Here is a 13,570-nt window from a genome sequence, read left to right as displayed (position 1 = left end):
TATTATCAATGTTAGCAGGATTAAAAGTAGAAAATAAATAATTGCAAAAATGCTCAAATGAAAAATTGTGTGCGCACAAATTGCGAAAAGCTTCTGCATTATTGTACATAAATTCTACAGAAAGATAACACTTACAGGAAAAAAAAAAAAAAAAAAATTATATATACTTACTTACAAATGGCTTTTAAGGAACCCGAAGGTTTATTGCCGCCCTCACATAAGCCCGCCATCGGTCCCTATCCTGTGCAAGATTAATCCAATCTCTATCATCATATCCCACCTCCCTCAAATCCATTTTAATATTATCCTCCCATCTACGTCTCGGCCTCCCTAAAGGTCTTTTTCCCTCCGGTCTCCCAACTAACACTCTATATGCATTTCTGGATTCGCCCATACGTGCTATATGCCCTGCCCATCTCAAACGTCTGGATTTAATGTTCCTAATTATGTCAGGTGAAGAATACAATGCGTGCAGTTCTGCGTTGTGTAACTTTCTCCATTCTCCTGTAATTTCATCCCGCTTAGCCCCAAATATTTTCCTAAGCACCTTATTCTCAAACACCCTTAATCTATGTTCCTCTCTCAGAGTAAGAGTCCAAGTTTCACAACCATACAGAACAACCGGTAATATAACTGTTTTATAAATTCTAACTTTCAGATTTTTGGACAGCAGACTGGATGATAAGAGCTTCTCAACCGAATAATAACACGCATTTCCCATATTTATTCTGCGTTTAATTTCCTCCCGAGTGTCATTTATATTTGTTACTGTTCCTCCAAGATATTTGAATTTTTCCACCTCTTCGAAGGATAAATCTCCAATTTTTATATTTCCATTTCGTACAATATTCTCGTCACGAGACATAATCATATACTTTGTCTTTTCGGGATTTACTTCCAAACCGATCGCTTTACTTGCTTCAAGTAAAATTTCCGTGTTTTCCCTAATCGTTTGTGTATTTTCTCCTAACATATTCACGTCATCCGCATAGACAAGAAGCTGATGTAACCCGTTCAATTCCAAACCCTGCCTGTTATCCTGAACTTTCCTAATGGCATATTCTAAAGCGAAGTTAAAAAGTAAAGGTGATAGTGCATCTCCCTGCTTTAGCCCGCAGTGAATTGGAAAAGCATCAGATAGAAACTGACCTATACAGACTCTGCTGTATGTTTCACTGAGACACATTTTAATTAATCGAACTAGTTTCTTGGGAATACCAAATTCAATAAGAATATCATATAATACTTCCCTCTTAACCGAGTTATATGCCTTTTTGAAATCTATGAATAACTGATGTACTGTACCCTTATACTCCCATTTTTTCTCCATTATCTGTCGAATACAAAAAATCTGAACAATAGTCGATCTATTACGCCGAAAACCGCACTGATGATCCCCAGTAATTTCATCTACGTATGGAGTTAATCTTCTCAAAAGAATATTGGACAAAATTTTGTACGACGTCAACAAAAGTGATATTCCTCGAAAGTTACCACAGTTGGTTTTGTCCCCCTTTTTAAAAATAGGTACAATTATGGACTCCTTCCATTGTTCTGGTACAATTTCCTTTTCCCAAATAACAAGTACAAGTTCATAAATTTCGCTATATAATGCACTTCCACCCTCTTTATTAATTCTGCTGGAATTTGATCGATACCTGGAGACTTGTACTTTTTCAGATTTTCTATCGCAATTTCGACTTCTGAAAGCGTGGGTTCGGGTATAAATGGCTCAGCAGTTTGTATTTCAATTTCGTCCCGATCATTTCTATTTGGCCTATGTACATTTAGTAGTTGCGCAAAATAGTTTTTCCATCTGTTTAGGATTGATGGAGAGTCTGCAAGCAAGTCACCATTCTCATCCTTGATCACGTTTACCCTTGGCTGATATCCGTTCTTAATTTCCTTTATACCCTTATATAAATCTCGAATGTTTTTATTCTTACTATGTGTTTCTACCTCATTCAGTTTTTCCTTCAAGTAATCTCTCTTTTTATTGCTAGGTGTACGACTTGCTTCCTGTCTTTCATTGAAATAATTATCTCTCTTCTCCTCAACTGAATTCTGTAAGAATTTCAATTTTGCCTGTTTCCTTCTTTCTACTACCATGCAACAATCTTCATCAAACCACGGTTTCTTTTTCTTAGTTTCATAATAACCTATGCTATGCTCAGCTGCAATTTTGATAATATCTCTGATATTTTCCCACATGCTATTAACATCTAATTCTTTCTCAACTTCGTCGGAACTTTCTAAAGTGGCAAACCTATTCGAAATTTCGACCTGATAATTTTGCTTAGCTTCATCGTCCTTTAATTTCAAAATATTGAATTTAGTAATATTAACTTGTTGCTCTACTCGCTTGGCTACTGATAATCTTTCTCTTAATTCTCCAATCACCAAATAATGGTCAGAATTACAGTCTGCACTCCTGAAAGTTCGAATATCTACTATACTAGTATGTCTCCGTTTATCTATCAAGATGTGATCTATTTGGTTGTGTGTCAATCCATCTGGAGAAGTCGAAGTATATTTATGTATATCCTTATGGGGGAATGTTGTACTTTTGACAATTAAATTTTTCGATGTGGCAAAGTTGACTAATCTAACACCATTGTCACTACTATTTGCGTGTAGGCTCTCTTTTCCAATAGTTGGTCTAAAAATATCCTCCCGTCCTACTTTAGCATTGAAATCCCCCAATAAAATTTTCATGTGATATCTAGGTAACTGATCAAAAGTATGTTCCAATTCCTCATAGAAGCTATCCTTTACATGGTCGTCTTTCTCTTCTGTAGGGGCGTGGGCATTTATAACTATGATGTCGCACCATCTACCCTTAAGTACTAAATATGATAACCTGTCACTGATAAATTCGACCTTTTTTACTGCTGATTTTATTCTTTTATGAACAAAGAATCCTGTTCCTAATTGGTGATTATTGTTTCCTTCCCCATAATACAACAAGTAATCTCCTATTTGTGATATGCCATTCCCATCTAACCTAACCTCTTGTACTCCCACGAAGTCTATTCTATATCTAGCTAGTTCTTTTGCTACTAATGTTACCCCTCCTGTTCTATAAAGACTAGTTACGTTCCAAGTGCCAAATCTCAAAACCTTATTCCTTTGCTGTGGTCGTGCCAGAGAATCAGTCCTATTCCGAGGCTTATTGTAGGGATTTGTAACAAGCTGTTTTTTACGGTGATGGGTTGTTAGCCCTTCGCCCAACCCCCAAGCTGGAGGACCACCCCTTATTGGCTGTCCACGACTGCTTATTCAATATATTCGCAGCTACCCTCCATATCTGGAGGCCATCTCCTCTATCCGCAACCTGAGGACGCGCCATGCCGTGGTGATAGAGACCCACAATACATGGATATATATATATATATATATATATATGTATATATATATGTATATACGGGGTGGACCATTTAAGTTGATACTGTACAGTATCTCCAAAACTAAGCGTTATAGAAATAAATGTCTTGAATAAAAGTTGCTCGGTATTATGGGGGAAAGTAAATGCCATTTGTCGTGTTTTATTTGGAGGACGTTGTGATGGTTATTTAGGGTCAATTTAATTTTTTTTAATAGGAACCTACATTTTTTATGTTGTTTTCTCATTCCCCATAAAAAAAACTAAACAACTTTTGTATGAAGCACTTTGCGTTTGTTCTTACACCAACATAAATAACAACAAAAATTATGAATGGCTGTGTACGAAGAGCGCAATGAATGGTTGGACCCATTCGAAACAGTCCAGCATCACAGTAAGCGAGGAGGCAAAGAGACATTGTGTCCATTGTTTTGTAACCATTTGTGGACCATTTAAGTTGATACTGTCCAATATCTCCAAAACTAAGCATTGTAGGAAGAAATGTCTTGAATAAAAGTTGCTTGATATTATGGAGGAAAGTAAATACCATTTGTCGTGTTTTATTTGGAGAACGTTTGGATGGTCATTTGAGGGTCAAGGTACGTTTTTTAAATGGGAACCAATGTTTTTTATTTTGTTTTCTTTTTCCTCATCACAAAATAAACAGATTTTGTAAAACCATTTTGTAGTACATGGTTCTTTCACTGGTGTAGACAATTAAACATTGATGAAAGGTAGGTACACAGAGTATCACCACTGTACGGGTATTGCACAGTATTATTTCATAAGCATCGTACCTTGGCATAATAAATGTTCAAAATGATGCCCTTCTACCGCAATGCATTTTCCAACTCTGTGAATGAACGATTGATGCGTACATAAAAGCATGTCTCTTCGAATACGGGCACAAGCATTTCGTATGTGCGCCTTCATATTGTCAGGAGTCGTTGATATGTCACAATACACTTTTTCAGTAAGGTAACCCCATAAGAAAATGTCTGGTGATGTAAGGTCAGGAGATCAAGCTGGGCAATTGATGGGATCTGCGCGTCCTATCCAATGATCATGGTAATTGTTATTTAAAACATCCCTAGCAGTATGTGCATAGTGAGCAGGACATCTGTCGTGCTGGTACCACATTTGTGACTTGCTTTCTAATGGTACATCTTCCAACAATAACGGCAACTCCTCCATTAAAAAGTTTCTGTACATTGCACCTGTTAAGATGCCATCAATGAAGTATGATCCAATTCCCTTATCACCCAAAATCCCACACCACACATTAACAGACCAAGGTTTCTGATGTTGGTAACCATGGAAACATAACAACGACGCCAATTCCTCATATTCTGTCGTATATTTCAGCGCTCCACGATTGTGTTCTGTTTGCAAATCACGTAAGCATAGGCATGAAAGTTTCGAGTTTGCAAAATTTTCATGTTAACGTCTTACGGTAATATTTATGTCAATGCTTATGTGAATCATTGTGAATGACCCCATTTGGTAGCCTGGGCACAAACGTCTGTGTTTATGTTACGGTTATGTTTAATTTTCATTGTGAATGGGCCTTTGAATGACTTGCATGGAACTGATGGTTGTTACTCAGTAATCGCTAATTGTAGGTACGTACCACCAGTGGATCCACCTGGACTTGAATGTGACTGCAAGTACACTAACGACAGATACAAGGAAACTGTCCTACCGTGGAAAGTAAACAAAAAAACGGACAGAATGTCTCATTGCCTCCTCGCCTACTGTGATGCTGGATTGTTTCGAATGGGTCCAACCATTCATTGTGCTCTTCGTACACAGCCAATCATAATTTTTGTTATTATTTACGTTGGTGTAAGAACAATCGCAAAGTGCTTCATACAAAAGTTGTTTAGTTTTTTTATGAGGAATGAGAAAACAACATAAAAAATGTAGGTTCCTATTTAAAAAAATTAAATTGACCCTAAAATAACCATCACAACGTCCTCCAAATAAAACACGACAAATGGCATTTACTTTCCCCCATAATATCAGGAAACTTTTATTCAAGACATTTATTTCTACAACGCTTAGTTTTGGAGATATTTTACAGTATCAACTTAAATGGTCCACCTTGTATATATATATATATATATATATATATATATATATGTATACACACACACTGTATATAATGTAATTTGCTACTTTGAGATTTATTACTTCCAACTCATCTTACCTAAACTTAATTTTAGAATCAATTATAATTATTACTGCTGAGTTTACATCACATCAAAATAAGTCTATTTTTATGAGGACTCCAAATATTGAAAGCACTTGGGAAATCAAATTCTTTACGAGTAGGTCCCTCGAGATTTATTGTTGGCATAGTGCTAACTCTTTTTACTGAAAGGTGGTTCCCAATTTTAGTTTTAACAATGAAGTAACTAAATCCTCGCTCACAATCTACAAAATGCAATGAAATTGTTGCAGCACTCTTTATAACTGAATCAATTACGGGAAATTGTTCACTTAACTTGTTAACATATGAATTGTATCAATTCTTTGAAATCCATTCCTGAACATTTATTGCTCATTTCTTTCTTGAACGTAGCTCATTGCATTAACATTTTATTTAAACCTGTAATTCTCCGAAACAAGTTAAGGCTGGTTCACAATAAACCGGGAACGAGAAGCAGAGAACGTGAATATGAAAATTTTTGATTCACAATAAACCGAGAACATAGACGACTATGCATATCGATATGCATATCAATAACGATATGTAAAGTCGATATTACGCATTCTGATGTTATTTGTGTATAATTGACCAATGACGTTCTCTCATGAGTACAAGGCAGCCAACATAAACACAGGTTAACCAACTTCAAAATTTCAACGGTACTATAAATATGCCCATGCATCTTTATTATCACAACCTATTTTAAGTCTACCATAACGTAAAATAATTAGAGAAGAAACGTTTGTAATAGAACAAAAATGAACTCAACAGTAGTTACTGAATTGAAGCATGAATATGTAGTGTGTAATACAACCAATACAGTAATAAAATATGATTCGCTTACGATCGGTGTTCAAAGACGCAGCTATTGAAAGCCACGTATTCTCCTTCATTTTCTCATCTTTATACGAGGCGCGCCACTTATCGTAAACTTGAGGATTTTCCTCAACACTCAATATTAGAATCTCATCAAATAAAACTTGCTCCATGATGCACAGCACAGAACAAAATAATGCATAGGTTATGTCACGGTCTTCTTGCTACAAAATATACGACAAAATAGCTTTTAGATGGCAATAAAATGAATCTAGTGGGCTGTGATCGGAAACGTGAATGCCAAAGTTGAAACTTGGCCAACTCTCCGTTCCCGATCCCGGGCTCCGGCAAGCTTTTCGTTAATTGTGAATGCTCACATTTAAATGTACACATTTTAACAATTTTACCATTTTCGTTTTCGTTCCGATTCTCGTTTCTGGTTTATTGTGAACCAGCCTTTATAGTTCACACACATCTCTGATTTAATTTTCTCCATAATCGTTTTCGTTTATGACATTTTGTCAAATTCAGTGTGGTTTTTCGCATTTTTGCACATCTATATTGAAAGTTTGTCGCATTTTTTAAAAGTTGAGTAGCAAAATACGACAAATGTGACTGGCTTTGAATGTTAGGAACTTCTACGAAAAATCTGAAGATAGATTTATCCTTGAGAATTCTGTGGAGAATTCTCTCTCTCTCTCTCTCTTCTCCATTTTGTAGTGGTGTCCACAGGTGTTGAACTTGACTGATGTCATATTATGTTAATGAGCAACTTTTCTTGGTAAGTTGATCACCAGTTTCATTCGCATTTATCCACAAAATACTGAAATCCAAATAAATAGTGAATAATTTAAAATTGTCTATAAAACTCATAACATTCAAATTATTAATTAGTATTAAATATGTGATAATTCAAATATTATTTTAAACAAGACATCAGTGAGATTTATACAATAAAATTGAGATATAACTGCTTTGAGAATAAGGTTCTTAGGAAAATATTTGGGGCTAAGAGGGATGAAGTTACAGGAGAATGGAGAAAGTTACATACCGCAGAACTGCATGCATTGTATTCGTGACCTGACATAATTAGGAACATTAAGTTCAAATGTTTGAGATGGGCAGGGCATGTAGCACATATGGGCGAATCCAGAAATGCATATAGAGTGTTAGTTGGGAGACCAGAGGGGAAAAGACCTTTGGGGAGGCCGAGACGCAGGTGGGAGGATAATATTAAAATGGATTTGAGGGAGGTGGGATATGATGATAGAGACTGGATTAATCTTGCACAGGATAGGGACTGATGGCGGGCTTATGTGAGGGCTGCAGTGAACCTCCGGGTTCCTTAAAAGCCATTTGTAAGTAAGTAACTGCTTTCAGTAGAACCCATCTTTATCATCACCATCATCAATTGTTTAGTAGGTGCTAGAACTCACAATGAGCTGATGACCTCTTCAAACTTATTCATCAAATTTCTCTAATGGATCATGTAATAAGAATTGCTTAATTGTATTTTGAGAAAGTATCTATAATTTGTAATGTTTTTATTGTTTTTATTAAGTACTAGTGTGTCTTTGGGTAGTTTTACGATAAATAGACAAATAAAAATCAGTACATTGCATGTACTGACAAGAAATGATCTCGTCAAGAAATACTGTGTAACTAAGATGTCATTTTATCATTTTACTACTTATGAGACGCTCTTTGCAGTTAATATAGGACTGATACTTATAGTTTTTTATTATTTATCTCACTGCATTTTTGTCAAGAATAACGAGTAGCATAATTTGTTCTACAGTTCCAAGAGCTCTGTATCATTTACACCATTCTCTGTAACGGTGGGCAATATGGTGCGAGGACTGCATTATTCATTCTGTTCAGCACTTTCAACAGAGAATTCCATTCCTGTCATCACACAACTTCTTAAGTGCCTTGCTGCCCTTATTCAGAACACTCCTTATCATCGCTTGGATCATGGACTTCTCTCAAAAGTTGTTACAAGTGTCAGTTCATATATTGGACATAAAGGTAATTAATAGTGCTATCAATTGATCAAAATATTTAATTGATTAACGATTTGAATTTAATCGATTAATCGATAGATTAATTGAGCTTTGATTGATTTGAAAAAAGTTTTAATATACTGTAATACACAATTATTGTTAAATTTAATTTGTGTTTGGTATATGCAAAAGCATAAAATGTAGAATAGATATATATATACTGTATCACTGTATTACAAAACAGTACTATTTTAGTTATTTACTAACATATTAATTACGTAGGCTTATAATTTGTGTTAATTCTCTGGAGATTTTTGAGACAAACACAAATTAAAAAAGTATGAAGACTCACCTAATTAAAACTGCTTCATTCATGATTTCAAACATGAGAGTGCATTCACATGCTCTGAATTAAGTGCTGCTCTATGTTTAGTAACAATGTTTCCTGCATTACTAAACACAATTTTTTTTTTTCTGTGAAGCACGATCATGAAATTTAAATCTAAACATTTCATAGAGGTTACTTCTCATATTCCCATAGGCCTGTGACTTAATGGAGTTTTCACTCTTTTCACAGTCCACAGAAATCTGATTTTTTTCTTTAGCAAACTAAACACACAAGCTTCATCTAGAAGCTCAGTAAAAAAAAAAAAAACTGCAACAGAATAGCAGACTGACCTCTATTGTAATCGGGTTACAAAATTTTAGAAAGAAAAGAAGATAGTTACCTTCTCACTTGCACACAGTGCGGTCATGGCTAAGGGATGAAGGGGGCGAATTCCAGAAAAGTATGTATTTAATATGCTAGAAAGGCGAGTTGACAAACTTCATAAGGGTTTCGCATTGTGTTTCAACTTTCACTAGAGCTAGCCCAGGTTACTGTCCTCCTATCTTAATCTCTTTCTGAAGTGTTTGTGCAAATATTTGGCCTATGCTACCTGCTATCTGCTTTGCAGTTACAAAATAATGGTCTTATTCATGTTTGAAATAAGCAATTTCTGAGAGACGAATATTGTCGGAATTTTTACTCTGAGTCTGCATTAACAAAATAATAATTAATATCAAGTACAACCAATTTTTGATCGATTAATCTTACAATAGAAATTAAGTGATTAGTTGATCATGTTAATCGATTAAATCCCACAACACTAGTAATTAAGTAATATTTTCATGACATTATTTTATAAAAGATCACATACTGTGTCTTGTAAATTATATCTAAATTAATGACCTGAATTTTTGTGAAAGAAGGTGCATGAACTCATTTTAAAATAATTTTGTTACATCATATTATGTAGTATAGAGAAAGAATTTAAAGATGTAAAAAGTAATTTCGTTGTGAACGAAAAATAGCCATTTTCTTCTTCTCTAACACTAAAGTAATTTTTTGGCACAGTCTATGTACTTTCTTTTCTTCTAAATATTTTTTTCGTGTATTGAAGTCTCTTTTAAATGATTGAATGAATATAATGAACAAATCTTAGTCATGAAATATCTACTGTTTGTGATCATGTTGTGTTTACAGCGCACAGTTTATTATTTGTTCTTAATTGTTTAATTCTCTTTCATCTATTATTATTTCTTTCAAACAGATTCAAGCATACAGGTGGCAGCATTAACTGTTTTGGGTTCAATTGTAGCTGTGAACCCTGTTACATCTGAAGTTACAGACATTGTGTCCAAATGTTCACTTGTGAATGACAGAGAACAAAATCATGAAGCATCGGAACACAAAGAAGACAGTGTTGAGAATAACAAAGATAAATACCATGACGATCTGTTGGATGACAGTGCTGATGTGCAAGTATGTGACATTCAAGAAGTTAATGAACAAATGTCTTGGTTACTGAAAGTCTGCGTAAGAAACCTTCATCAACCTGTAATAAAAGAAGAAAAGAGAAATACAACTTCGATGAAGATTGAAGGTGCTACTGGTCTTCCAGTTTGTGCAGTTCCAGTGAGGGTTGAATCTTTGCAAGTTCTCACACTCTTAGCAAGAAACCACTATGCTCTTGTGATGAGCAAACATCTTCTACTTTTAACTCAAGTGATTGAACAGACAATAACTGATAGTGATACAGCTGTTTGTCTTCATACTGGCCGTGTCATTGATGCATTAGGCACTTCTATGCAACAGTGTCTTCTCGAGCAAGGTAAATATTCAGTTGTTAAGTCTGCTAATGTATTACATATTCCACAATTATCTATTACAAGTATTATTTATATTATGTAACATTGTAGTTATTCACTGAACAAGTAATAATTGCTTTACTTTGTTAATATTATGGTAAATTATCTGACTGACTATTTTCGACGTGGTTTGCATCATTCTTTGAAGCCTAGTGAGTTCCAGCACTCTCGTCTGGTTTCTTGTTGTGGTGGGGTGTGTTCATGATTGTGTCCAAGAGATTGTGTGTTTTGAAATTCAGTTGAGTGTTCAGGACGTCTTGTGGCTGTGTTCTTGTTGTTTGTAAATTTCATATGTCAAGTTTCTGTTTTTTTTGGCTGGATGTGTAGTATTTTCATGTCAGTATCTGTGTTCTTGTAGTTATGATTGGTGTTTGTGATGTGTTCTGCATAGGTTGAATTGATGTGTGGTTTAGTTATGGCTGTGATATGTTCCTTGTAGCATGTTTGAAATGATCTTTCAGTCTGTCCAATGTAGAATTGAAATGATCTTCCAGTCTGTCCAATGTAGAAGTCATTGCAACTATTGCGTGATAGTTTGTATACACCTGTTGTATTTGTTTGTGTGTCTTGTCTGTGTACCAAAAACCACATCAACTGTTGCCCTAAAAATTGAATGTAATATTCAACCAATCAGACACTATGTATTACGAAAGGATCTAAAAATACATTTAAAATTGCAAGCCTCGTCCAGATCTCAGATGTTCTTCAGTCAGATTTCTATAAAATAAACGAAGTAGAAATACCAATCTATATCACAGATACATTCATTGCTAAAACTCCAGTTGTGAACGAAATTCCTCCATGGAAATGGGTGATTCCAGAACATAGCATACAAATTCCAGGAAATCATTCCAAAAATGATCCTCCATACATTCTTAAGTTAGATGCCATGGAACTACTGTGCAGCACATATAAGGATCACCTTCAAATTTATACAGATGGATCTCTAAATCCTAATAATAGGACATCAGGAGCAGGGTATTATATTCCAAAATATCAAGAAAGTTACTTCATACCATGTTCATCCTCTTCCATTGTTGACACTGAATTGCTAGCTATTGATGCTGCTCTTCAGTGTGTTACTCAAATTTCTGAAAAATCTATTTGCATAATTACTGACTCCAAGGGGACTATATTTAATACCTATAATTAAATAGGTACTAAACCTATACGCACATAGAATTATTCCAATTCAGAAAAACTAAGTAAACTAAAAAAACTCCAAAAGGAAATAACATTTCAATGGATACCTAGTCATTGTGGTATACAATACCTGGAAATGAGAAAGTCGATAATATTGCAAAACAGGCAACATATTTGCAACCAAGACCTCTTTAAGTGATATCTCTATCCATTGCTTTTGCTTGAGTAAAGTTTCACTTTATAAACCTATGGATCAACAATTGCCTCTCTTCTGACAAAGGAAAAATTTTACAGTCCGTACAAAAGAAACCAAATGACCTGAAAATGTACAAAAACTTGCCCAGACATGTTGAAACATTTTTAACAAGAGCCAGAAGAGGTCACATTGTCACACAATTGTACCTACACCAATTTCACCTTTCTGATACTCCTACTTGTCTGTGGTGTAATAATCATGATGAAGATCTGGAACACATTCTTCTATACTGTCCATCCATAAACCACAAAAGAAGTAAATTAAAATCATCAGTACCAGTTGCAGAAGATACAGCCCTGCAGTATATATAGGCTACACCCCAACACTCCTCATTTCTCATGAAAAACAAAAACTGAATAGACTACAGTACTGTTGTCAACAAACAGCTGAATACATTAAGAAGATTGATGGATTGATTGTTTGTGTTTTTGTAGTGTGTTCTGTATTGTATTTTAAACTTCTTGAAAAATGATAGTGTATGTGTTTTTGTTTTCGTATGTTAATGTGATGTATTTGTTCTGTTCTTGTGTTTGTGTTGCATTTTCTTGTTTATATTTTATCTTTCTTATGATGGTGCCTATTATGTTGGGGTTATATCCATTTTCCTGTGCTATGTATTTGATAGTGTGTATTTTTTCGTTATAGCCTAAGACATATCGTCGCCTGAATGCAAGAACTAGGTAACTCGAAATTTGCGTTTTTTAGTTACCTCTTTTATAGCATAGCAAAAATCGCACAAAATGTAATCCAGGATCTAGGTAACTGATCAAACGATACCAGCGATATCTATTTTCCAATATAACAAATAGGTAAAAGAAAACGAGACATATTCCTTAGTGCAATAAATAAGTAAATAGTCAATGTCACAAAATATGAAAAATCAAGTTACCTAGTTCTTGCATTCAGGTGACGATATATACCCAGATAGGTCGGCCTTATAGATTTTGAGGTTAACAACTTTTGTCAGGTTTACTACGCTGCCATCTAGTTGTTACATAAGGAGTCATAATTCCCATTTGCATTAGCGACTGTACTGCCATCTCGTGTTCGTTTATGGCGGATGGGTGGCGATCCTGGTGGTTGTTCTCTTCAAAGTGCTGCCGATTTTAACATATTGATGAGTTATCTGTTACATATATGATCTAGGCTTATAGTCTTGTTAGCTCATAGGAATGTTGATGAGTCTGTGTATCTTCGTTTTCTAATGTCTCTGACTTCTATGGTATTTTACTAGTTTGGCAGAGCTTATCTCCATTCCTGCAGCAGAGGAACCAATAAGGCAGAGGTCATTACCCAAAATTAGATTTAGACATGGAGGAGGGGACAAGTAGTAAATTTTGCAGGAACAGAGTTTTTTTACATGCCAAAAAAATATGAAAAAGAGATGCTCGTCAAAAGGAAATAATTCTAAAAATTTTTATTGTCCATAAGAATCAGAGACGAATCAAAAATAATTTGGATCCACAGCTGAAGTAAAGAGTTGGATACCGATAGTGGTGATGCTGGTAGTGTTAATGTTTATGTTGCTCACCACCACCACCCACCACCACCACCACCACCACCACCAC

General features: G+C 35.0%; 1 protein-coding gene across 6 annotated transcripts in view; it reads left to right on the top strand.

The window, feature by feature from the left end:
* The window catches only part of LOC138713571 (HEAT repeat-containing protein 6), a 274,274-nt gene that overhangs the window by 86,344 nt on the left and 174,360 nt on the right, over positions 1–13,570 (top strand). For all 6 annotated transcript variants that reach the window (XM_069845747.1, XM_069845743.1, XM_069845744.1 and 3 more), the window contains 2 exons: positions 8,209–8,438; positions 10,006–10,566. In XM_069845747.1, the coding sequence (XP_069701848.1) occupies positions 8,209–8,438; positions 10,006–10,566 (791 nt within the window). The remainder of the gene's footprint in view (positions 1–8,208; positions 8,439–10,005; positions 10,567–13,570) is intronic.

This window comes from Periplaneta americana, chromosome 14, assembly GCF_040183065.1.
Source record: "Periplaneta americana isolate PAMFEO1 chromosome 14, P.americana_PAMFEO1_priV1, whole genome shotgun sequence".
Classification (NCBI taxonomy): domain Eukaryota; kingdom Metazoa; phylum Arthropoda; class Insecta; order Blattodea; family Blattidae; genus Periplaneta; species Periplaneta americana.
The sequence above is the reverse complement of the archived record's forward strand: the minus strand, read 5'-3'. Positions and strand labels throughout refer to the sequence as shown.